The 27887-nt window shown below is 42.8% G+C and overlaps 2 protein-coding genes across 4 annotated transcripts in view; both read right to left on the bottom strand.

Annotated features, from left to right (window-relative positions):
* The window catches only part of il1rl2 (interleukin 1 receptor-like 2), a 32245-nt gene extending 31019 nt beyond the window's left edge, over nucleotides 1–1226 (bottom strand). Inside the window, exons 1-3 of one of the 3 annotated variants that reach the window (XM_079619937.1) lie at nucleotides 920–1176; nucleotides 729–845; nucleotides 372–480 (exon numbers count right to left, since the gene is read on the bottom strand). In XM_079619937.1, coding sequence (XP_079476063.1) covers nucleotides 372–429 — 58 coding nt within the window. In that variant the 5' untranslated portion in view covers nucleotides 430–480; nucleotides 729–845; nucleotides 920–1176. The other 2 variants (XM_079619936.1, XM_079619938.1) reach the window with 2 other exon arrangements.
* Nucleotides 1227–10801: 9575 nt separating this feature from the next.
* Nucleotides 10802–27887, bottom strand: part of LOC307002363 (interleukin-1 receptor type 1) — a 48521-nt gene continuing 31435 nt past the window's right edge. Inside the window, exons 5-11 of the mRNA XM_079619935.1 lie at nucleotides 27068–27233; nucleotides 25072–25137; nucleotides 23367–23511; nucleotides 21557–21702; nucleotides 13171–13314; nucleotides 12862–13026; nucleotides 10802–12225 (exon numbers count right to left, since the gene is read on the bottom strand). Coding sequence (XP_079476061.1) covers nucleotides 11834–12225; nucleotides 12862–13026; nucleotides 13171–13314; nucleotides 21557–21702; nucleotides 23367–23511; nucleotides 25072–25137; nucleotides 27068–27233 — 1224 coding nt within the window. The 3' untranslated portion in view covers nucleotides 10802–11833. The remainder of the gene's footprint in view (nucleotides 12226–12861; nucleotides 13027–13170; nucleotides 13315–21556; nucleotides 21703–23366; nucleotides 23512–25071; nucleotides 25138–27067; nucleotides 27234–27887) is intronic.

The raw sequence follows: 27887 nt of genomic DNA, 5'->3' as shown, positions 1-27887 counted from the left end.
ATATAAGAACAGAAAGTAAAAGGGGCAATAGCCTACTGACCTGATTTCAGTTGAGGTTTTTTAAAAAAGTTTAGTCTAACTGAGGAGAACACAGAACGCGTTTTAATGTCAGAATGTAAAAGACTGAACGTATGAATTGTGGCAAATTATACATAGTTAACGCCTAGAACTGAAACTTCAACATCATCACAAACTATGGTAAATTATGCCATAGCTTAATTATCAATGCATACATATTATTCATTCTTTCCCGTTGTTTGAACAACAGCGAACGCGACAGAAACAATCTCGAACTTAAAGTCTAAACTTTCCTCATGGAGCAACATTATCATACATCGAACCATTTAATTAAATGAAAACAGCTACCTTACCTGCAACCCAAAGGGTGGATAGTAAAATCCATTGAAAATAAACTGTGGAAAAGCTCATCTCGGGTTTTCGTGGCTTTTAAGGTGGTTGGACCGGTTCTAACAGTAGCGCCTGGATTGACAACAGAAAACAGAGACAAACACAATATTCATTATAGACTTTAAAAGACTGACAGAAACTTCACCCGATACGAAACTTAATTACAAAGCATGTAGGCTAGCTGTCATATTTCCCGTTTTCTCCTGAGAAACATAAAAAAGCCCTGCATATCAGTTGGCACGCGATATTCTCTGTGCAAGTTGAACTATTTTCGGTTATAAATCTACCATAAACGATCAATAGGAATTAAAACTTCAAACCGATGCTCAGTCTCGGGTTTTCCGTGAGATGTTCGTGTGTCAGGGATGATTCTCGGCGAAGCATGAGGGATTTCCCCGAAGAAACATGCGTGTGTGGGACAAAGTTGAAAGTCGAGACTATAATAACACAGAAACACAAAAGTAAAGACATACAGTTTACTTACTGAGAGTGAGGGGTTAGTGAGTCTTACCTCGAGCAGCGGATCAGACAGTAATAGCTCAGAAACATCGCGCTTCTCGGAATCTCCTCCACAGAGAGAGAGAGAGAGAGAGAGAGAGAGAGAGAGAGACCACGAAACACTGTTTCTGTTGAACATGCGGTTTAACACGATCGCGGAGAGAAACGCTTCCCAACGCTTCAGTAGTCCCCACACACACACACACACACACACACACACACACACACACACACACACACACACACACACACACACACACACACACACACACACACACACACACACACACACACACACCATAACCCGCCAACATGGGCGTGGCTTACGGCTATATTAGCCCATGACTCGCCATAGGAAATCAGATCAAATTCCTTTCAGCGAGGACTTCACTTCTCTTCGCTGGACTCCGGAACAAGAAAGCTTCGCCACCGTTGAAAAGCACCATCAGCAAGATGAGCCGCTGCCGTGCAGTTCTGAGGACGCCAGCCCCGCCGCCTTCAGCCCCCTCTCTTGCTGCGCCATCCGGCGTGCTAATATCCTTTCTAAACGCACAATAAGCATGTTCGCCGCCGCGTTCACGCTTATTTTTTCTATCTAAAAGACTCGAGGCAAATTCGAGGCGTTGATACAAATGCCTCGCCCGACCTGTGCCTCGTGTAGAGGCCCGCTTGTCGGATCCTCACATCCTGTATTCCTCCTGCCTGGGTCGCGATCATGCGGAGGCCGCGTTGACCAAGGGTGGCTGCCCTAAGTGTAAGTTCCTGGACCTAACCTCGCTACATCAGAGGTTAGCGGCCTTCGACGACAAGCCTGCTCTTCCGCCTCTCTTGCTCGAGCCGCGTAAGAAGAAACGTCCTGTTTACACAGGCAGACCAACGCCCCTCCTCGTGCGCGGCGGGTCTTCTCTCCTTTGGAGTTTCGGACGTGGAAGAGGAGGACGACAAAGACGACAGCCTTTCTATTGCCGCTTCGGACAGTGAGGAGTGGGCCGGTTCCGCCCCGTCTACACAGGATAGCACGAGGACAAGTGTCGACGACGAGTTAATCCACGTGCTCACTAAGGCCGTGCAAGACCTCGGGTTCGAGTGGTCCTAGCCCGACCAACCAACGCACAACAGGCTGGACGAGTGGTTTCTCGAGGGACGTGGACAGGCCCCTGCACAGCGGCCCGCGCCCTTTTTCCCGGAGGTGCACGAAGAGTTAACTAAGTCCTGGAAAGCACCTCACTCTGCACGTATCCGCACTTCATTCTCTTCAGTGCTCTCCAGTGTCGACGGTGCTAGGGAAAAAGGATACGAGGCCTTCCCTCCCCTCGAAGAAGCTGTGGCCGCCCATCTGTGCCCCCCCACTGCTTCGAGCTGGAGGACTAAAGTTACACACCCGCTAAAGCCTTGTCGGGCTACATCGGCTCTCGCCGGCCGCGCTTGCGCCGCTGCGGGTCAGGCCGCTTCAGCGCTGCACTCCATGGCAGTCTTCCAAGCGAAGCTTCTCCGCTCACTGGACGAGACTGGTCCTGAACCCGAGGCGCTCAGAGCTACGAAGTCAATGGCTCAGGCTATGGCTAACCTCACGGTACTCGAGCGACACCTTTGGATTGTGCTGACGGAGATGAAAGACGCGGATAAGGTTAACTCTCAGGCTCAGCAGGCATCACAGGCCATGTGCCATTATCTCCTGAAATGCTCCAGCTCAACTTTGAGCGCCAGGAGAAGAGTGCCGTCTTCCCAGCGCGTGAAATCAGCGCAGTCGACTGCTAAGCCCCATCCCGTGGCTGAGGTCCGCCACCGCTCACGGCAGCCATTTCCAGAGAAGGGGGGCCCTCGACCTAAGTCTACGTCGAACCCCGAGCCTCACAAGCCATCCTAACCAGGACGAAAAGGGTGAGTCCAAACCCTGCCGCGGTCGGGTTAATCTCCCCGAAAAGGGCGAAGCTCTCTCCAGTCCAGTCCCCCTCTCGCTGGCGGCCGGAAGAGCGACTTTTGCGGAAAATGTGCCTGTTATAACACACGCTCATCTGCAACCAAACGCCGTTTTCACGGCGACCCAAATAAATCCAGAAAAGAGCTATTTTCTGCCCGTGTCATGTCTAGGTCACGTGCCCACCATAAAGCGCACGTCCTCACTCACAAACACTGTTTCCACTGTAAGCAAATCAAGCATGAAAAATGTAGATATAGTGCCCACCATAGAGTCTGCACGTCTACACATTAGTACTTCTGTCCCAAATCACTAGCTCACGCTGTACATACAGCAGAGGTTCATGTGCCAGCTACAAACACCACACATGCCCACATAAGCGCAGTCAACGGGGTAAGCTATTAGCCCATACAGCACCGAGCTCTAAGTGTTGCACGAGTGAGGCGCGCGCTGTGCTCTCACTAATAAGTGCTGTCAATACGCTATCACAGCATTTCCCGTCAGGTTTGATAGAAAACAAGAATGTAGGCTCAGTGCCAGCGTAGTCACACGCACCCCTACATATGATATCAGCCCCGGGTCAGATTTCTCACATTCCGCAAAGGGAGCGCGTGCTGTGCAGCGCACCGCTTGCAGCAGATGGGTTTCACGATACAGTAGACAGAGCAAGCTTCCACATCAGGCTGGCTCCCGCCGAACAATCATTCAACCCCTGATTCTGCACGCCAGTGCATGGCGAGCCATCCCAGGCATTTCATAGTGGGACAGTAGAACAAGGCTATTCGCTTCAATTTGCCAAGGTCGAGACAACAGTGAGAGAGGGCGTGGCCCACATTCTCCACACAGAAGTGTTGAAACTGTTAGAAAAGGGAGCGATTCAGCCGGTTCACATCTCGCAGAGTGAGTCAGGCTTTTACAGCCGTTACTTCCTCGTCCCCAAGAAGGACGGCGATCTCAGACCCATTCTAGATCTCAGAAAACGGAACGAGTCGCCATTCAGAATGCTGACGACCAAACAGATTCTCGCGCAAATTCGCCTGGGAGATTGTTTTTTCTCAGTGGATCTGAAGGATGCTTATTTTCACATCCAGATATCGCCCCATCACAGGCCATTCCTGAGATTTGCCTTCGAGGGACAGGCTTACCAGTACACAGTACTCCCGTTTGGCCTGTCACTGGCACCTCGTACATTTACAAAGTGTATGGATGCAGCACTTACCCCTTTGAGACAACAGGGCGTGCAAGTGTTGAATTACCTCGACGATTGGCTTGTCATAGCGCAATTATTTTATTTATTGAGTTAAAGAATTATTATTAACTCACAGATCCTGGCTCCTCAGTTACCTGGACTCTTTGGCCTCAGGTTCAACGCTGCCAAGAGCGAACTATCGCCCAGACAGAGAATTTCCTTCCTGGGCATAATGTTGGACTCTTTGGACATGAAAGCACACCTGACGTCAGCGCGCGCTCACTCTATACAACGCCTGGCCACCTCTTTCAGCATGGGCACGTTGACACCTCTCAAAAGGTTCCAGAGGATGCTGGGCATGATGGCCTCTGCATCCCCGGCCCTGCAGCTGGGTTTGCTACACATGCGCCCACTGCAACACTGGCTTGTAAAGCCACAGGGTTAGCGATCTCATGCATGGCGATCTGGCCATTTACGGATCAGAACGAGCCTCAGCTGTGTCAGAGCTCTAGCTCCCTGGAAAAGGACCGAATGGTTTCGGTCTGGCGTGAGTCTGGGTCTCGTATCAGTCAGACAGACCATCTCAACCTGGGTTGAGGAGCTCTCTTCGAGGGCAGGCCAGCATCCTGTCTTTGGTCAGACTCGGAAAAGAGTCTTCAAATAAACTGTTTGGAGATGAAGGCAGTCACTCTAGCGCTGGAAGCCTTTCTCTCATACTTACGGAACAATCACGTGTCAGTCCGAACGGACAACAGAGCCGTGGTGTCGTACTTGAATCGCTAGGGCGGGGTCAGGTCCAGAAACCTGCACGCGCTGGCGGAGAGCATCATCCTTTGGGCTCAGCGCAACCTGCGCTCGCTCAGGGCAGCTCACGTACCAGGCATCCTGAACCAGGGCGTGGACATGCTATACAGTACTCCCAGGGGAGTGGTCTCTTCACCCGCAAACGGTTCAGCAGCTGTGGAGCGACCTCTTCGCCTCGGAAGACAACGCTCAGTGCCTAGTGTACTTCATGAAGAGCAAAGATGCATTCGCCCACGTCTGGCCAAAACACCCGCTCTATGCCTTTCCACCTGTGTCAATGATACCACAGGCCATCGAGCGAATCAGGGAACACCAGAGCATGGTGCTTTTCATAGCTCCGCTCTAGAGAAATCAGTCATGGTTTCCCGAGCTGATTCAGATGGCGACCTCTGCCCCCCGGCCGATTCCGCTGAGGAGGGATCTCCTCTCTCAGGCGAACGGCTCGATTTGGAACCTTCATCCCGATTTGTGGGCCCTACACGCATGGCCTCTGAACAAATATCAGGGGACCTTTCCAACAGGGTGTTGAAAACCTTAACTGAGGCCAGAGTGCCATCTACCAGGCATCTATATGCCCAGATATGGGCTACATTTTCTAGCTGGTGCGCAGGATGGGAGCTAGACCCACAGTCATGCGAGGTACCATCGGTGCTCGCCTTCCTACAAGAGCTGCTGGACGGGGGTCGCAGATTATCTCCTTAACGGCTCTACCCTCGCCAGATGGCGAGTGATGTGAGTCTGCTCTGTCCTGTCAGAGCACTCAGAACTTATCTGGAACGTTCCGCGCCATTCAGACGATCGGAACAGCTCTTTGTGTGTTTTGGTGGCCGCTCAAAAGGGCTAGCTGTCTCTAAGCATAGTCTGTCGTGTTGGATAATAGACGCTATCACACTGACTTACAAATGGCGCTAATGTACGCTTCAAGAATTAATTCTATAGTTATGCGCATTTGAATATATGTGCGCATGTTTGTAATTCCTACAAACCAATCCTTAAACTACTTGTCCTGCCTATAAATTTGATACAGAATTTTATTTTATCACTACGGGGTAGATTTCCACAATTTTTTATCTGTAGAGTGGTACAGGGATCCTCCATAGGGAGAGGCTAGTTGGCACTTCAGCACTGCGTTGTCATGGGGTCCAGGCGAAGGTCCTTCCTCAGATCTGGATACGGCCTGAAGGAAAACCTCGGGATAAACAAAGACACTAAAATTAGCGTAGATGCCATTCTTCTTATGATGTAACGAGTACATCAGGATTTAAGGGAAGTGTTCCCAGTTCCGGCTGATCTCCTTTAAGCGCAGCGGAGCAACTGTGTCTAAAGTGCTGGAAAAGAGAGAGTTAAAAGTTTCCGTTGCAATATCAAGTTCTTCTAAGCTATCCGGGATGCTGAGATGATGAAACTGATTAGGAAGATTATTGATAAAGCTATCTTTAGTGGCAGAAGTGATCGGTCTAACATATTTATAACACGGAGTCGGCTTTGCAGCCTTGGCTAAATGTAATTTACACAAGACTAGATAATGATCTGAGATGTCATCGCTCTGCTGCAGTATTTCAACGGCATCAACATCTATTCCATGTGATAGTATTAGATCTAGAGTATGATTACGGCAATGAGTCGGTCCTGACACGTGTTGTCTAACTCCAATTGAGTTTACAATATCTTTAAATGCCAATCCCAATGCATCTTTTTTATTATCTATGTGTATATTAAAATCACCAACAATTAGTACTTTATCTGCAGCCAATACTAATTCTAATATAAAGTCCGCAAATTCTTTGATAAAGTCTGTATGGTGCCCTGGTGGCCTGTATACAGTAGCCAGCAGAATTTTCTAAAGTTATTTATTGTTTACACTATATATTTTTACATTAAACACCAACACTTCAAAAGAATTATATTTAAAACTAGATTTCTTAGTGGTTTTGAAAATATTACTATAAATTACAGCAACACCTCCTTTGCGTGTCAGACGAGGTTCATGTTTATAACCGTAATCTTGTGGGGTTGACTCATTTAAAGCAATGAAATCGTTTAGTTTTAGCCAGGTTTCTGTCAAACACAGCACATCTAGGTTATAATCTGTAATCATATCATTAACTATTAGCGCTTTTGAAGTAAGATATCGAATATTCAGCAACCCAAGCTTTATCATTTGCTCATCTGTTTTATATAAAATTTTTATTTGTTAGAAACACAGTGGACAGTTGAAATATGCTAGAAACGCGGTGGACAATGTAAATATGTTAGAGACGCAGTGGAAATATGTTAGAGACGCAGTGGAAAGTATAAATAATGTTAGAAACGCAGTGGACAGTGTAAATATGTAAGAAACGCAGTGGACAGTGTAAATATGTAAGAAATGCAGTGGACAGTGTAAATATGTAAGAAACGCAGTGGACAGTGTAAATATGTAAGAAACGCAGTGGACAGTGTAAATATGTAAGAAACGCGGTGGACAGTGTAAATATGTTAGAAACGCAGTGGACAGTGTAAATATGTTAGAAACGCAGTGGACAGTATAAATATGTAAGAAACGCGGTGGACAGTGTAAATATGTTAGAAACGCAGTGGACAGTGTAAATATGTAAGAAACGCAGTGGACAGTGTAAATATGTTAGAAACGCAGTGGACAGTGTAAATATGTTAGAGACGCAGTGGACAGTGTAAATATGTTAGAAACGCAGTGGAGAGTGTAAATATGTAAGAAACGCAGTGGACAGTGTAAATATGTAAGAAACGCAGTGGACAGTGTAAATATGTTAGAAACGCAGTGGACAGTGTAAATATGTTAGAAACGCAGTGGACAGTGTAAATATGTTAGAAACGCAGTGGACAGTGTAAATATGTTAGAAACGCAGTGGACAGTGTAAATATGTAAGAAACGCAGTGGACAGTGTAAATATGTTAGAAACGCAGTGGACAGTGTAAATATGTTAGAAACGCAGTGGACAGTGTAAATATGTTAGAAACGCAGTGGACAGTGTAAATATGTTAGAAACGCAGTGGACAGTGTAAATATGTTAGAAACGCAGTGGACAGTGTAAATATGTTAGAGACGCAGTGGACAGTGTAAATATGTTAGAAACGCAGTGGACAGTGTAAATATGTTAGAAACGCAGTGGACAGTGTAAATATGTAAGAAACGCGGTGGACAGTGTAAATATGTTAGAAACGCAGTGGACAGTGTAAATATGTAAGAAACGCAGTGGACAGTGTAAATATGTAAGAAACGCAGTGTACAGTGTAAATATGTAAGAAACGCAGTGGACAGTGTAAATATGTAAGAAACGCGGTGGACAGTGTAAATATGTTAGAAACGCAGTGGACAGTGTAAATATGTTAGAAACGCAGTGGACAGTGTAAATATGTAAGAAACGCAGTGGACAGTGTAAATATGTAAGAAACGCAGTGGACAGTGTAAATATGTAAGAAACGCAGTGGACAGTGTAAATATGTTAGAAACGCAGTGGACAGTGTAAATATGTAAGAAACGCAGTGGACAGTGTAAATATGTTAGAAACGCAGTGGACAGTGTAAATATGTAAGAAACGCAGTGGACAGTGTAAATATGTTAGAAACGCAGTGGACAGTGTAAATATGTTAGAAACGCAGTGGACAGTGTAAATATGTAAGAAACGCAGTGGACAGTGTAAATATGTAAGAAACGCAGTGGACAGTGTAAATATGTAAGAAACGCAGTGGACAGTGTAAATATGTAAGAAACCCAGTGGACAGTGTAAATATTTAAGAAACCCAGTGGACAGTGTAAATATGTTAGAAACGCAGTGTAAATATGTAAGAAACGCAGTGGACAGTGTAAATATGTAAGAAACGCGGTGGACAGTGTAAATATGTAAGAAACGCAGTGGACAGTGTAAATATGTAAGAAACCCAGTGGACAGTGTAAATATGTAAGAAACGCGGTGGACAGTGTAAATATGTAAGAAACCCAGTGGACAGTGTAAATATGTAAGAAACGCGGTGGACAGTGTAAATATGTAAGAAACGCAGTGGACAGTGTAAATATGTAAGAAACGCGGTGGACAGTGTAAATATGTAAGAAACCCAGTGGACAGTGTAAATATGTAAGAAACCCAGTGGACAGTGTAAATATGTTAGAAACGCAGTGTAAATATGTAAGAAACGCAGTGGACAGTGTAAATATGTTAGAAACGCAGTGTAAATATGTTAGAAACGCAGTGGACAGTGTAAATATGTAAGAAACCCAGTGGACAGTGTAAATATGTAAGAAACCCAGTGGACAGTGTAAATATGTTAGAAACGCAGTGTAAATATGTAAGAAACGCAGTGGACAGTGTAAATATGTAAGAAACGCAGTGGACAGTGTAAATATTTAAGAAACGCAGTGGACAGTGTAAATATGTAAGAAACGCAGTGGACAGTGTAAATATGTAAGAAACGCAGTGGACAGTGTAAATATGTTAGAAACGCAGTGGACAGTGTAAATATGTAAGAAACGCAGTGGACAGTGTAAATATGTAAGAAACGCAGTGGACAGTGTAAATATGTAAGAAACGCAGTGGACAGTGTAAATATGTAAGAAATGCAGTGGACAGTGTAAATATGTTAGAAACGCAGTGGACAGTGTAAATATGATAGAAACGCAGTGGACAGTGTAAATATGTTAGAAACGCAGTGGACAGTGTAAATATGATAGAAACGCAGTGGACAGTGTAAATATGTTAGAAACGCAGTGGACAGTGTAAATATGTTAGAAACGCAGTGGACAGTGTAAATATGTTAGAAACGCAGTGGACAGTGTAAATATGTAAGAAACGCAGTGGACAGTGTAAATATGTAAGAAACGCAGTGGACAGTGTAAATATGTTAGAAACGCAGTGGACAGTGGAAATATGTAAGAAACCCAGTGGACAGTGTAAATATGTTAGAAACGCAGTGTAAATATGTAAGAAACGCAGTGGACAGTGTAAATATGTTAGAAACGTAGTGGACAGTGTAAATATGATAGAAACGCAGTGGACAGTGTAAATATGTTAGAAACGCAGTGGACAGTGTAAATATGATAGAAACGCAGTGGACAGTGTAAATATGTTAGAAACGCAGTGGACAGTGTAAATATGTAAGAAACGCAGTGGACAGTGTAAATATGTTAGAAACGCAGTGGACAGTGTAAATACGTTAGAAACGCAGTGGACAGTGGAAATATGTAAGAAACGCAGTGGACAGTGTAAATACGTTAGAAACGCAGTGGACAGTGTAAATATGTTAGAAACGCAGTGGACAGTGTAAATATGTTAGAAACGCAGTGGACAGTGTAAATATGTTAGAAACGCAGTGGACAGTGGAAATATGTAAGAAACGCAGTGGACAGTGTAAATACGTTAGAAACGCAGTGGACAGTGTAAATATGTTAGAAACGCAGTGGACAGTGTAAATATGTTAGAAACGCAGTGGACAGTGTAAATATGTAAGAAACGCAGTGGACAGTGGAAATATGTTAGAAACGCAGTGGACAGTGTAAATATGTTAGAGACGCAGACTGTCATATATGAATTCTGGGATAGGGCAGGTCAAACCCTAACCCAGGGTCCATCTGTGTCCTTCATTATGCATTTGATGACGAACAGTTACAATGGTGTCATTGTTCGCGGGCAGCATTAAGGCCAATGAAGGCATTATGCAAATGAGTTACAAACCTGCACAAGTTCAGCAGGAACTGAGTCTGGAATTATGGAGTTCATAATCGCTTGTGTGTTTCGGGAGGGAATGGCTCTGTCCTAAACGGACCATAAGCCCTCGTGATCTCCACACTCTGAGACGTAATGCCTGTCGGGTCGCTGTGGAGCTCACGGCTCAGAAGAAGAGCACATCGAGGGCGACTATCACACTAACATTACAAACGGGACACCCTACGGTCCTGTGGACTACACAAGCACACGCCGGCTATCTTAAGTCCTCAATTACTCCAGTTATCTGTTGATCTTTGCAGATATTTTACATCCATAAACCGCTTTATTTCTCACTATATAAAAGATGATATCTCAGAAGGCATCATAGGGGCACTTAAAAAAAATCTCTGTCTCTTCATATTGCTAAATTTTTCTAAGTGTTATAATCAATTGTTTACAAACAAGTATTCTTTACTTCAATGAGCTCATTGTTTAAATTAATACATGTTTAGATAACTGTGATTTTGTATATGCACATTTCTGAAATACATAACAGATCACTCTAATTGTAATATGGACTATTTTCTGTAAAGCTGCTTTGAAACGTGTGTATTGTGAAAAGTGCTATACAAATAATTTTTTTATATTTGGAGTAAAAAATCATAAAAGTAAAATAAAACACATTAAGCATGAAATATATCACTGCACAACAGATTGTGTGTGAATCCAATGTTGCATTATAAACACAAGAGCACAGTATGTAAAGAGCAAAAAAAAAAAAATCATAACATCTTTTGGTTTTTATATACATATTTTCTTATACATTTTCTTATACATATTATATACTGTATTTTTTGTTGTTGTATATTTCACATCTGACATACAGTACAGTATTATTTACAGCTTTTTAGTTTGTGTCCACAGAATGGTGTGCAAGAGCTCAAGTTCTCTTCTTCTTAGTTCACTTTCAGCTCTCAAGTAAACCTGAAAACACTGTGGTCTGGTTTCAGGTTCAGTGCGCAACAGACTTTAGGACAGATCTCTGGGTCTTCCCGTCAAGAGTTCTGTGGTTGATATTTTTAGGTTGTAATCAGAGGAATAATTGGGCTCCAGAAGTAAAAATCGAAAAATAAATTGCCTCTATAAAACAAAGATACACATATATATTCAAAATGCATCAAGGGATGAGTGGTTTGTCTCCAAAAATAAAGAGAAAAGACTGCAATATTGAGATTCATGTGGGAGCTGACATGTTTGGCTTATCGGTTTATATTTCTACTAAAAAAACAAAAAAACAAAACTGGGGAACAAAGGCTGGTGCAAAAACCTCCAGATTGCTGATTGCATCACTTCAAGCTAGAAACTAAACCAATTCCTGTTTTTGGCTTTTCCTCTGACAGGCATATGGTAGCGCACCTCCCTCCAGAAGCGTGCCGAGGGGTCGAGAGAGGTCAAGCGCTCCTCCATCTTCCAGTCGCAGCACATCCACCTCTTCCTTCTCTTCCAGGCTTGTAACGCTCCCTGTTTCTCCTTGAGGAGTCTCACGGAGTGAGGCAGGCGGTCAGGCTCGCGGATCTCCTCCAGCTCCAGGAGCACGATGCTCACGGTGTTCTCCACGAGCCCTCGGTACAGGCCCGTCTGCTGCTCGGCCCACTCCAGCGCCTCGGGACTGCAGAGCGACGTCGAGGTGTAGAGGAGAAGAAGCCGCCGACAGCGGGTCAGAGCCTCCTCTACAACATCCACCACCGCTGGAAACATGAGGACGAGAATCAGCCAGGCAGAACATCTGGATTAAACCTAACATTAGGGACGCACGATATATCGGCCGAAAAATCTTCATTTTTAATGTTATCGGCCCGATTTATTGGCCGATATATGAAAGCCGATAAATAATGGATTATTTCCTTCAGCTGAGACACTTCGGATGCGCACTCTTCAACATGATGGTTTTAAATTCCTTGAAATATGATTGACATCACTTCATAAAAGGAAAATACAGTAAAGTGCAACATGTGCAGCGCAAGTCTGTCATTTAGGCTACATAAAATAAAAAAGAGAACATCATTATAATTGTGTGTTTTGAACGTGGCTTTTAATGGTGAGACTTGTGTTTTTGTAATCAGGCTCTCAAAGATAATATAAGATTTGGATTTAAATTTATCAGCCAATATATCGGTTATTGGCTTTAAAATAATCATATTTATCGGTATCGGCCAAAGTTTTCATATCATTGCATCCCTACCTAAAATGTATGACTTATTAGACAGCTTTTCACCACAAATAATGAAATAACATGCACCAACCTTATTAATTATTAGATTATTTTGCTTGATTATTATTATTATTATTATTATATTACAGTGCTTTGGTTTCAAACTCTTTACCTTCTCCAGGTAGACCGTCCCGGCCCAGGATGAAAAGCTTATAACCGTACCGGCCCTCCAAGACCTGCGGCAAAGTGCTCATCGCAAACACCTCAGCCTTTTCACTCGAGCCATCAAGGACTCTCGGATAGGCAATGTAGGCATCATACTGCTTACCATCACCATCTAGAAGAAACCACATCAGAAACACACTTTCAGCATGTCCTGTAATGCTTGGATTGGGGAAGGTGTGAACTCTAGTTAATGTAACTGCATTATTTCCAAGTAACTGCTAACGTGCAAAAGTATATTTCCTGTTTACATGAGTACCTGTGGTTTTGTAGAGGAATGGAAACACAGTCCGGACCCACAAGGCCAGCTCCACCTTGAATACGGTGCACAGAGAAACTCCCATCACGAAAAGCAGTGCCACCAACCCCAGGAGAAGCCCGAGAAGCAAGACAAGATTTGGATCTGTGGATGTGGAAATCTGTTTGTGTTGCTGGTATAATAGATAAGTGTAGATCATATGCTTGCTTATAGAAATTTTATTTTCCACATTCCAATCTTCAAAATCATTTGAAAGCAATATAAACTTTAAAACATGTCATTCTGTTAACACAGAATAAATAATGAATAACTATTTAAGAAATAAACAAGACAAATGTGTCATGAAAACGATGCCGGTATCTACAAAATGAACAAGTAAATAAACTAGTTAATAAAATAATGGAGAAAGGGGTATTCAAAATGTTATTTAAAAAAGTAAATGCATAAATAAATTAGGGTTGTGGTTTAATAATAAAAATATGAACACGTATATAAACACACGATATTGAATCAACATAAATTAGGTATAATTATTCATTTAATATGTAAAATAATTCAAATGATTATTTCAGTGATTTAATTTATAGTCAACCATTAGATTTCCCCAAAATAAAACAACAAATATGGCGAAGACTTGTGAGCTTGATGGTTTTCGCTTGCTCTAAATCTCGGCCACTATGACTAAAGGAGAAACACACATTGCTCATTTAACCAGTTAACTAGTCACTGGTCTGTTGTGACGCGCCTCTAGGCCCGTAATACTAAAGCGGGTTGTGGGGGGGACTTTGAGGTCATCAGAATGTGAAACACCTGCAGAGAATTATAAAAGGTAATGGTCCTCTGACCTCACTCTCTTCAGTTACCCTTTTGTCTTCTATTATTTTGGGTAGCTGCTTTATTTAGGTAATCATTCGTTTGCTTCATGTATTAGTTTAGTTTGTGAATTTATGTTTGCAGGCTTGTATTTTGGAGCGTGTATTTTGTGTTTGTGTTAATTACGTAGCTTAGATATTTACGTTGATGTTTCGAACGAAGTGTTTCCCCGTAGTGATGTTTTTTTTTTTAGTTAGTTATGAGTTGTAGTTGTTATTTTTGTTAATAAAAACGTTTTGATTCTCTTTTGTTCTCGTTGTCTCCCTCATTTGCTGCGGCTCAGAGCCGGCCGTGACACTGTCGACACTCAAAGCAAAATAACAATGGCCGATAACAAAATTATATTTGATGCAGCAAGATTTTGGACCACTAAAGTGTTAAAAAGCTGTGATGGTGTGAGTGAACGAACGAACGAACGAGGCATTTATATAGCGCTTTCATATATACTACTGTACACCCAAAGCGCTTTATAATCATATCCGGGAATCTCTCTTCAACACCACCAGTGTGAGCATCCACTGGGATGATGTGACGGCAGCCACAGTACAACAGCGCCAGTGCGCTCACCACACACACACACACACAAATATAACTAAATTACGTCATATCTCTCAATGAAAAATGCAGAAATATTAGTTAATGCGTTCATGACATCAAGCTAGATTATTGGCTAGATTATTGTAATGCTATGATGGGTGGTTGCCCTGCACGCTTAATAAACAAACTACAGCTAGTTCACAACACAGCAGCGACTGCTGGCGGTAGATCCTTTTCCTATTTAGCACCAACACTCTGGAACAATCTCCGTAACATTGTCCGGGAAGCAGACACACTCTGTCAGTTCAAATCTAGACTAAAAACATCTCTTCGGCCTAGCATTCAAATAACACATTATAGACTTTTAAAACTCAATGTTAGGCTGCGTAGTTTAGAACAGCCGGGACTGGGAACACTTCCCATAAATCCTGATGTACTTGATACATCATAAGAAGGATGGCGTCCATGCTAATATTAGTCTCTCTATTTATCCCGAGGTTCACCGCAGTCCGCCGGATCCAGGCCGTATCCAGATCTGATGAAGGACCTGCGCCTGGACACGACGACAACGCAGTCCTGAAGTGTCACTAGTCTCTCCCCTGTGAAGGCCTCCCTCCCTTCCCTTTACCTCTGTACAGATAAAACGTTGTCGGGATAATTCCGGTCCACGTGGCTATGCGGAAGCGGTAAAAAAAAAAAATCGGTATTATACATTTTTCAAGGCTTGTACATTGGAACTTATTTAATGGTTTGCGTTCTCGAGACACCAGGCACGGTTTTATGCAAGTGGGTGGCCGGATTGCATTGGGGGTTTTATGTTAGAACGGTGTCGTGTTAGCGGCCCCTAAGTAATTAGCTAATGATCGTTGCGACGGAAGTGAATCAATCAAAACTAACTTTAGCTGGACAATAACTTTATTCTAGAGCTGCTGTAAAGCCAAAACAATCGCTTTTACTTTAATTTCCTATTCATCACTGTAAAGCTGATTTGAAACAATCTATATTGTTAAAAGAGCTATATAAATAAAGGTGACTTGACTTGATTTACTGTGATGATGTGATGTGATGGTGAGATGATGTGATGGTGAGATGATGTGATGGTGTGATGTGATGGTGAGATGATGTGATGGTGAGATGATGTGATGGTGAGATGCTGCGATGGTGTGATGGTGAGATGTGATGGTGTGATGCTGTGATGTGATGGTGTGATGGTGTGATGGTGAGATGGTGAGATGTGATGGTGAGATGATGTGATGTGATGGTGTGATGGTGTGATGCTGTGATGGTGAGATGTGATGCTGTGATGTGATGGTGTGATGGTGGGATGTGATGGTGAGATGATGTGATGTGATGGTGTGATGGTGTGATGATGTGATGGTGAGATGATGTGATGTGATGGTGTGATGGTGTGATGGTGTGATGATGTGATGGTGAGATGTGATGCTGTGATGTGATGGCATGATGATGTGATGTGATGCTGTGATGGTGAGATGTGATGGTGAGATGATGTGATGGTGTGATGCTGTGATGGTGAGATGATGTGATGTGATGGTGTGATGGTGAGATGTGATGGTGAGATTATGTGATGTGATGCTGTGATGGTGAGATGTGATGGTGAGATGGTGTGATGGTGAGATGATGTGATGTGATGGTGAGATGATGTGATGTGATGGTGAGATGATGTGATGTGATGGTGAGATGATGTGATGGTGTGATGGTGTGATGTGATGGTGAGATGGTGTGATGGTGTGATGGTGTGATGGTGTGATGCTGTGATAATGTGATGATGTGATGTGATGGTGAGATGTGATGGTGAGATGATGTGATGTGATGGTGAGATGCTGTGATGATGTGATGTGATGGTGTGATGGTGAGATGATGTGATGTGATGGTGTGATGGTGAGATGATGTGATGGTGAGATGATGTGATGGTGTGATGGTGAGATGATGTGATGTGATGGTGTGATGGTGAGATGATGTGATGGTGTGATGGTGAGATGATGTGATGGTGTGATGGTGAGATGATGTGATGGTGTGATGGTGTGATGATGTGATGGTGAGATGATGTGATGCTGTGATGTGATGGTGTGATGGTGAGATGATGTGATGGTGTGATGATGTGATGTGATGGTGAGATGATGTGATGGTGAGATGGTGTGGTGTGATGCTGTGATGGTGTGGTGTGATGCTGTGATGGTGTGATGATGTGATGCTGTGATGTGATGGTGTGATGTGATGCTGTGATGGTGAGATGGTGTGATGGTGAGATGATGTGATGATGTGATGGTGTGATGGTGAGATGAAGTGATGGTGTGATGGTGAGATGTGATGCTGTGATGTGATGGTGTGATGATGTGATGGTGTGGTGTGATGCTGTGATGTGATGGTGTGATGTGATGCTGTGATGATGTGATGTGATGGTGAGATGGTGAGATGATGTGATGGTGTGATGGTGTGATGCTGTGATGCTGTGATGCTGTGATGATGTGATGATGTGATGTGATGCTGTGATGGTGTGATGGTGTGATGCTGTGATGGTGTGATGGTGTGATGCTGTGATGGTGTGATGGTGTGATGGTGTGATGCTGTGATGGTGTGATGCTGTGATGGTGTGATGCTGTGATGGTGAGATGATGTGATGCTGTGATGTGATGGTGTGATGATGTGATGATGTGATGGTGTGATGTGATGCTGTGATGATGTGATGTGATGGTGAGATGATGTGATGGTGTGATGATGTGATGTGATGGTGAGATGATGTGATGGTGTGATGATGTGATGTGATGGTGAGATGATGTGATGGTGAGATGGTGTGGTGTGATGCTGTGATGGTGTGGTGTGATGCTGTGATGGTGTGATGATGTGATGCTGTGATGTGATGGTGTGATGTGATGCTGTGATGGTGAGATGGTGTGATGGTGAGATGATGTGATGATGTGATGGTGTGATGGTGAGATGAAGTGATGGTGTGATGGTGAGATGTGATGCTGTGATGTGATGGTGTGATGATGTGATGGTGTGGTGTGATGCTGTGATGTGATGGTGTGATGTGATGCTGTGATGATGTGATGGTGAGATGATGTGATGGTGTGATGGTGAGATGGTGTGATGGTGAGATGAAGTGATGGTGAGATGGTGAGATGATGTGATGGTGAGATGATGTGATGGTGAGATGGTGAGATGAAGTGATGGTGAGATGATGTGATGGTGAGATGAAGTGATGGTGTGATGGTGAGATGGTGTGATGGTGAGATGAAGTGATGGTGTGATGGTGAGATGGTGTGATGGTGAGATGATGTGATGGTGTGATGGTGAGATGTGTGATGGTGAGATGTGATGGTGTGATGTGATGCTGTGATGGTGAGATGTGATGGTGTGATGGTGAGATGATGTGATGGTGAGATGTGATGATGTGATGGTGTGATGGTGTGATGGTGAGATGATGTGATGGTGTGATGGTGAGATGGTGAGATGATGTGATGATGTGATGGTGTGATGGTGAGATGATGTGATGGTGAGATGATGTGATGGTGAGATGGTGTGATGGTGAGATGAAGTGATGGTGAGATGATGTGATGGTGTGATGGTGTGATGGTGAGATGAAGTGATGGTGTGATGGTGAGATGCTGTGATGGTGAGATGGTGTGATGGTGATATGAAGTGATGGTGAGATGATGTGATGGTGTGATGGTGAGATGGTGTGATGGTGAGATGATGGTGTGATGGTGAGATGATGTGATGGTGAGATGTGATGGTGTGATGGTGAGATGATGTGATGGTGAGATGGTGTGATGGTGAGATGGTGAGATGATGTGATGGTGAGATGTGATGGTGTGATGGTGAGATGAAGTGATGGTTTGATAGTGAGATGGTGTGATGGTGAGATGATGTGATGGTGAGATGTGATGGTGTGATGGTGAGATGATGTGATGGTGTGATGGTGAGATGGTGTGATGGTGAGATGATGTGATGGTGTGATGGTGAGATGGTGTGATGGTGAGATGATGTGATGGTGTGATGGTGAGATGTGATGGTGAGATGTGATGGTGAGATGATGTGATGGTGAGATGTGATGGTGTGATGGTGAGATGTGATGGTGTGATGGTGTGATGGTGAGATGATGTGATGGTGTGATGGTGAGATGTGATGGTGAGATGGTGTGATGGTGAGATGTGATGGTGTGATGTGATGCTGTGATGGTGTGATGGTGAGATGGTGTGATGTGATGGTGTGATGGTGTGATGTGATGCTGTGATGGTGAGATGGTGTGATGGTGAGATGATGTGATGGTGAGATGTGATGGTGAGATGTGTGATGGTGTGATATGATGGTGTGATGGTGAGATGATGTGATGGTGAGATGTGATGATGAAATATGATGGTGTGATGGTGAGATGTGATGGTGAGATGTGATGATGAGATATGAAGTGATGGTGAGATGATGTGATGGTTTGATAGTGAGATGGTGTGATGGTGAGATGTGATGGTGAGATGATGTGATGTGATGGTGAGATGTGATGGTGTGATGGTGAGATGATGTGATGGTGTGATGGTGAGATGGTGTGATGGTGAGATGATGTGATGGTGAGATGTGATGGTGAGATGATGTGATGGTGTGATGGTGAGATGGTGTGATGGTGAGATGAAGTGATGGTGTGATGGTGAGATGTGATGCTGTGATGTGATGGTGTGATGATGTGATGGTGTGGTGTGATGCTGTGATGGTGAGATGTGATGCTGTGATGTGATGGTGTGATGGTGAGATGTGATGCTGTGATGTGATGGTGTGATGGTGAGATGAAGTGATGGTGTGATGGTGAGATGTGATGCTGTGATGTGATGGTGTGATGGTGAGATGATGTGATGGTGTGATGGTGAGATGATGTGATGGTGTGATGGTGAGATGGTGTGATGGTGAGATGAAGTGATGGTGTGATGGTGAGATGTGATGGTGAGATGGTGTGATGGTGAGATGGTGTGATGGTGAGATGTGATGGTGAGATGTGATGGTGAGATGTGATGGTGAGATGTGATGGTGAGATGTGATGGTGAGATGTGATGGTGAGATGTGATGGTGAGATGTGATGGTGAGATGTGATGGTGAGATGTGATGGTGAGATATGATGGTGTGATGATGTGATGGTGAGATGTGATGGTGTGATGGTGAGATGATGTGATGGTGAGATGTGATGGTGAGATGTGATGGTGAGATGATGTGATGGTGAGATATGATGGTGTGATGGTGTGATGGTGAGATGTGATGGTGTGATGGTGAGATGATGTGATGGTGTGATGGTGAGATGTGATGGTGAGATGTGATGGTGAGATGTGATGGTGAGATGTGATGGTGAGATGTGATGGTGAAATGTGATGGTGTGATGGTGAGATGTGATGGTGTGATGGTGAGATGTGATGGTGTGATGGTGAGATGTGATGGTGAGATGTGATGGTGTGATGGTGAGATGTGATGGTGAGATGTGATGGTGAGATGTGATGGTGTGATGGTGAGATGATGTGATGGTGAGATGTGATGCTGTGATGGTGAGATGGTGTGATGGTGTGATGGTGAGATATGATGGTGTGATGGTGAGATGTGATGGTGTGATGGTGAGATGGTGTGATGGTGAGATGTGATGCTGTGATGGTGAGATGATGTGATGGTGAGATGTGATGGTGTGATGGTGAGATGATGTGATGGTGAGATGTGATGGTGAGATGATGTGATGGTGTGATGGTGAGATGGTGTGATGGTGAGATGAAGTGATGGTGTGATGGTGAGATGGTGTGATGGTGAGATGATGTGATGGTGAGATGTGATGGTGAGATGATGTGATGGTGTGATGGTGAGATGAAGTGATGGTGTGATGGTGAGATGTGATGCTGTGATGTGATGGTGTGATGATGTGATGGTGTGGTGTGATGCTGTGATGGTGAGATGTGATGCTGTGATGTGATGGTGTGATGGTGAGATGTGATGGTGAGATGATGTGATGGTGTGATGATGTGATGGTGTGGTGTGATGCTGTGATGGTGAGATGTGATGCTGTGATGTGATGGTGTGATGTGATGCTGTGATGATGTGATGGTGAGATGATGTGATGGTGTGATGGTGAGATGATGTGATGGTGTGATGAAGTGATGGTGTGATGGTGAGATGGTGTGATGGTGAGATGAAGTGATGGTGTGATGGTGAGATGTGATGGTGAGATGTGATGGTGAGATGTGATGGTGAGATGATGTGATGGTGAGATATGATGGTGTGATGGTGAGATGATGTGATGGTGAGATGTGATGGTGTGATGGTGAGATGTGATGGTGAGATGTGATGGTGAGATGTGATGGTGAGATGATGTGATGGTGAGATGTGATGGTGAGATGTGATGGTGAGATGATGTGATGGTGAGATGTGATGGTGAGATGTGATGGTGAGATGTGATGGTGAGATGTGATGGTGTGATGGTGTGATGGTGAGATGATGTGATGGTGAGATGTGATGGTGAGATGTGATGGTGTGATGGTGAGATGATGTGATGGTGAGATGTGATGGTGAGATGTGATGGTGAGATGTGATGGTGAGATGTGATGCTGTGATGGTGAGATGATGTGATGGTGAGATATGATGGTGTGATGGTGAGATGTGATGGTGTGATGGTGAGATGTGATGCTGTGATGGTGAGATGATGTGATGGTGAGATGTGATGCTGTGATGGTGAGATGATGTGATGGTGAGATGTGATGCTGTGATGGTGAGATGATGTGATGGTGTGATGGTGAGATATGATGGTGTGATGGTGAGATGTGATGGTGAGATGATGTGATGGTGAGATGTGATGCTGTGATGGTGAGATGATGTGATGGTGTGATGGTGAGATATGATGGTGTGATGGTGTGATGGTGAGATGTGATGGTGAGATGATGTGATGGTGTGATATGATGGTGTGATGATGTGATACTGTGATGTGATGCTTGAGTCGCACCTGCAGGAACGAGTGAGAACTGTCCGCTCGGGGTTCCTCGGCTGCTGGACGCCATACAGGTGAAGTTTAGATAGAAATCTTCCTGCCATACATCCGACACAGAGAGTGTGCGCACTAACACAATACCCTCCTCTGTTCTGCTTTCACTTTAAGAGGAAAGGACACACAGTTACACTTTCAACTCAAATTATATTGATTATAACTCACCAATATAAAATTACTAACTAATAAGTAAGGGTTAATGCCCGACGAGGTGTCCATTGTCAGGTTTTAATGGACGACGGCGAGGTGTGAACCGGCCGACGCGCAGCGGAGACACCTCGAAGGGCATTAACCCGCTTATACCATGGTCACTTGCCAAATAACACATTTTTAAAACATTAGTTTATATTTTAATTGGTTTTACAATCGAAATCTAAAGTTACAAGTTACAAACAATAACATGGTTTCCTTGGTTACGCCTGACGGTTTATTTAGGTGTCCTCTATCACTTTTTAACGGACACCCTGCAGCCAATCATAATCGAGTATTCACCCAGACCATGGTATAAACAGGAATATTTACCTATATATATTCTTTCACCAAATCATTTTCATTCTTAAAATAAATCCCACACAAAAACTGAAAACTGAGTAAATATACGTATGGGTCTACTGGCAATAAAGTCTTTATCTTTTTACAATTAGTAATTTTTTATATGAATATGTTGCTTCTGTTGTGACTCATGACAGATTCATGATAATATGCCTACAGGTCTATATCAGGCATGACTGAACTCTTAAATCCAAGTAATTGCATATATCACAATGCATAACTGTGACATTTTTGACTGGGAAAAATGTATGAAAATGTTTAAAATCAGGTTTATGAAAATTAAATAATCATGCGGTAACAGTTATTTTTGTATTATCCAACTATTGAAATACATTATGTAGCCCGTCCAGCTCGAGCCGCCCACTCTAAGTGAGACTCGAACCCGGATCCGTACGCATGAGAGGCGAGCGCTCAAACATGGAGCATAAAGACCCCCGTCTCTTCAGATCAGGGGAGTGTGGTTTACACACACACGCACACACACACACACACACACACACAAACGCACACGCACACGCACACGCACACACACACACACGCACACGCACGCACGCACACACACACACACGTACACACGCACACACACACGCAAACACGCACATGCACACGTACACACACACGCACACACACACACGCACGCACAAACACACACACACGCAAACACGCACGCGCACACGTACACACACACACGCACAAACACACACGCTCAAACACACACACACACACACGCACACACACGCACACACACACGCAAACACGCACGCGCACATGCACACGTACACACACACACGTACACACACGCACCCACACACACGTACACACACGCACACGCACACAAGTACGCACGCACACACGCGCACTTACACACACACACACACAGGTACACACACACACACACAGGTACACGCACACACACACACACACGCACACACACGCAAACACGCACATGCACGCGTACACACATACACACGCACACACAAACACACACATACATACACACACACACACACACACACACCTCTCACTGGTCTACGTCTGTTACAGTGCTTTGTTTATTTTGAGTTTTTTCTCTTTTTTCTTGTAGGAACTTTATCAAAAGGTTGTTCATAATAAACATATAAATCTAGTCTGTATTGTTTCAAACAACAAAGAATACTTAATTCAAACTTCATTCCCTGTCTTTGACTTATCTAACACAGCTAAATGCAGTACACACTTCATGCGCTCCTGATGAATGCGATGCGACGTGTTTTCGGAGATAAACTCCTCTTCAGATCCCAAGAGAACTTTCCACAGCACTGCCACATGGTGAGTGCCTTTCCCCGGCACAAACACAACACAACCCTTCCTGAAGGAGGAACCTGGAAAACACACACACACAGCTGGAGTTTTTAATATTCTCTGACTCTCACTCACACACACACACACTTACAGTTTTAGCTTCGGTAACACTTTACAACAAGAGCCCATTAGTTAACATCAGTTCATGCATTAACCAACATTAAATAACAAGAATCAATACATTTGATACTGTATTTATTCCTCTTTGTTAACATTAGTTAATAAAAATACAACTGTCCATTGCTAGTTCTTGTTAGCTCGGGTTCATTAAATAATATTAACAGACACAACTTATAATTTTAATAATGCATTATTATATGTTGAAAATTACATTTTAGAAATGGGTAACACTTTACACAATAAGGTTAATTAGTTACCATTAGATAACTACCTTAGTTAAGAAGAATGAACAATACTTCTACTGCATTTATTAATCTTAGTTCATATTAATTTCAACATTTACTAATGCATTATTAAAATCAAATGTTGTATTTGTTAACATTAGTTAATGTATTGTGAACTAACAAGAACAGATGTATTTTTATTCACTAACATTAATAAACAATGTAACAAATGTATTGCTCGTTGTTAGTTCATGTTAGTTAATACATTTACATTGTAATACAATACAACAGTAAATAATGTTAACTTATGAACCTTATTGTAAAGTGTGACCAAGAAATGTTTTGTTCATGGTTAATGTCAGGAAATTGAAATTGTAAAAGTGTTACAGCGACTTTAGTTGCAGGATGTGGTTTCCTGCTCGAGTAACTGAACTCTGAGTGCACAGAACATCTGCGACCCTGGACCACAACACCAGTCACATGGGTCAGTGTTTGTTAGGATTGGACAATATTTGGTCGAGAACTATTGAAAATCTGGAATCTGAGGAGCAAAAAAATCTAAACATTGAGAAAATCTCCTTGTAGCAAGTTTCAATGATTCTGGGAAGGAAGAGGACAGGGTCAGCTTGCGGAGACTGCGGGTGTTTATTAGAGAAAAACAAAACAAACAAAAACAACGTCGCGCACACAGCGCTCTATGATCTCAAAACTCAGTCCAGTAATATTTGGTCACTCAAAACGTTCTGGTGAAGCACTCTTTCCGATGACGAGTCTTCCATGTGATCACCCACAGATCTCCGCTGGTCTTTCTCTCATACTGTTTCCACTTGGCTTTTATTCCCTCTCCACACCAATCACTGGAACAAGACACAGGTGTTTGTCATTTGCACTTGACCCACTTACACCTCACCTGTCTCCCAATCTTCTCTCCTGTCACAGACTCCGCTAGACCACGCCCCCCTTGCCACACTCCTTTAAAGTTGTGCATTTATGTTCACGATCGTGCTGCATTCACTCACACAAATACATGTTTTATATATTTACGGTAGGAAATGTACAACATATCTTCATGGAACATACAATGTATTGTTGGCTATTGCCACAGATATACCCGTGCGACTCGAGACCCGTGCGGTTTGTGATCCAGGGTCACATTTGAGTAAAAAAACTGAGATAAATAAAAGATACATGAATAAATAAACATATTCTGATAATTAAAAGAAATGTCCAGCTTACCTCTCTCAACTTTGATGATCTCATTAACTGGCTCAATCAACCTCGGTTTCTCTAAATATTCATCTGCTATAATTATTAAAAAAAGAACACATTAAAATGAAATTGACAAAATATTGAAAAAAATGCTTTAGTTTTAGTTTCTTATGAAATAAATTAAGATAAAGTGGACAAAGCATTTCTGGAGCAGTTATCGGTTATGCATGATTATTCACATCCGGTAATCAGAGCTAAATATGTGTGATGTCAAACACTCTCTGATCCCTCTACTGGCGGGTTAGTTTTATATTTAAAAGTATCATTTCATCTGGTTAAAGAGATAGAATATGTGGACAGTGGTAGAAAGAATATGTTTATAAATAGACGATTACGGGTGAAATATGAGATAACATTGTTAAATATAACAGATGATGAAGTAATTGCATTGCCGGAGATGAGTTTGTCAGTCTTTTTTTCTCGCGTGTTCTGATTGTTTCTGAAACTCAAGGCCAGCGTGCGCTCTTATGATTCACTCAACAATTTATACAAGAAAATAAAACTGGGTTACACTTTATTTTAAGGTGTCATTGTTAGCAGGGGCGTCATGCAAGCCAAAATTCTGGGGGGGCACAATCTGAGACCGTCGTTGCAATTGTTTTCTAACGGGTGATATGGATCATGTTAGGAGGTTTCTCCCCCTGAACATTTTAAAATTCTGGCTGCTAAACATACCATTTCAATGCAGTTTGGGAGGGACAGAAATACCTTTAACGGAGCTAGCAGCAACCCTCCGTTGCAGCAACGTTACACTGACACAACTTAAGTTAATGCTCTGAATTCGCAGCTAATATCAAATCCATAACTTTTTGATCAAGTAAAAATTTCCAGGTCAACCACAAATAATCCCGCTACCTTTTAATATCATCCGATAACTAATTCAATGCCGATTTGTTGCTTTGCCCACTTACCACTTTATTGCCAGCTCAACGTGCGAGAGTGAGTTGCTTGAACAGAGATGCGCGGTTGGCGGTTACAGCCGCGGATAAACCGCGGATCGGGCGGATGACGTGACGAAAAATAATATTTTAATTAAATTTGGGCGGTTGGCGGCCGGTTGAACCAATCAAATGAAAAATATATGTATACATTTGTTAAATATTGTTATCCGACTATACCTACATCCAAAAAAAGAAAATAAGGAATGATATTACATGCGCTTCATGAATCATGAGGCGCGCGGTCTCTTGCTCTCTCCCGCTCTGCCGTGCACGCGCTACGCGGTTTGGAGCACAGTCTGTCTCGCGGGCGCGCTCGCGGTTTTGAAAATTGGTCAAAAATGTTGGTGCGGATGGATGATGAGTTTTGTGATGCTGTTGCGGATGAAATAATAGCTCTGGTGTATTATGGAGCATAATAGGAATAAAGTTGTGACAAAAAAATTATCAGGGAGGAAAAACAAAATCTCCTGAACAAAAAACACTGATTGTTAGTGTAATTATATATTTAAGTACGGAGTAATGTTATGCAACTGCATGTACGCACTTTAGGGTTAGGGTAGGATTGGGATTTGGTTGAGGGTTAGTTGCATGTAATTATGCATAATTTACTGTTATTACTATGGTAAGTACATGTGACATATGTAACAAGGACACTGTAAAAAGTGTTACCAAAAACTGAATTACACTTCTTCACTTTAAAACTTCTCACCTTTCTTTTACTTCTGATCTTTATTAACATCCTTTACTGAAGGTTTCGTAAGGAAACAAAAATCAATGGAAAGTATTTTGAATTATTTAGCAATGTTTTTCAAATTGGGCAGATTATGGAAATGTTTGAGTTAATGCATCTCGTGTGAAATATGTAAGAGTCGATTTGCATTTTGCACGGGTTAGTGCGATCTCTGTCTAGGAATGCATTGAAATGAAAGTGTAAATGCAACCCGGATATGAAATGCATGTTAATAGATGTTAATAGCAGGTGTGAACAGGGCTGTACACATAACCTTAAATAATGCACTCACCGCGAACTTCACACTCGACAGATTCAGCCATCTCCCCGACGACTCCACCTAAACTAAAGGTCATTTTGCAGGTGTACAATCCAGCATCGTCGAGATGTACTTTGCGTATGTTCAGAAAACCCTCATTTGGAGCAAACTTCTCATCTTCTCGAAGAGGCTCACAGTTCTGCGAATCAGAGGAGACGGCAGACACAGACGAGTTTATAATAGGCGCTGCACAGATCCACAATAAAGATGATGTATTTTGTTATTTTCTCAACTACCCTGTGAGGATATTACATGAATGCATTTGGCAGTATTGTTCATTTGATCAGCTATTTTTTAATTTAGCCGTGTCCTGTTTTTGTCTAGTCAAGTTTAAGTTGACTAAACGTCTGGGAATTGTAGTCTAGTTTTATTCAACGAAAACTTTTTTCATTTTGCATTATGCTGGTTAAATTAACAATCACATTTATTTTTCTCAATTATAAAGACTGTAGTCATTTTAGATTTTTTTTTGTATTTCATCAGAATTATTGCACTTTCAAATAAGCAATAATCAAGAAAATGTCAACTCATGGGCATTTCTTTATTTTACCTGGCTATTTATCATAAAAATAAACACACTCTTTACATTATGAAAACAAGAAACTTCCCTTAAAAATTAAAACATTGAAATTCCACAGAATACCCTGCAGAGGTTGTGTAAGTGCATTTATTATAATAATATAGTCGAGATCATGTTTGGATTTATTACGGTTCATCACTGAAGCTTTGATGGCAGATTGGTTGCCAGATTGAGAAGATTAAAGGTCCCATGACATGAAATTTTCACTTTTTG

Source organism: Phoxinus phoxinus (genome assembly GCF_949152265.1).
Source record: "Phoxinus phoxinus genome assembly, chromosome: 7".
NCBI classification, from domain to species: domain Eukaryota; kingdom Metazoa; phylum Chordata; class Actinopteri; order Cypriniformes; family Leuciscidae; genus Phoxinus; species Phoxinus phoxinus.
This window is presented reverse-complemented; position numbering and strand designations above follow the sequence as displayed.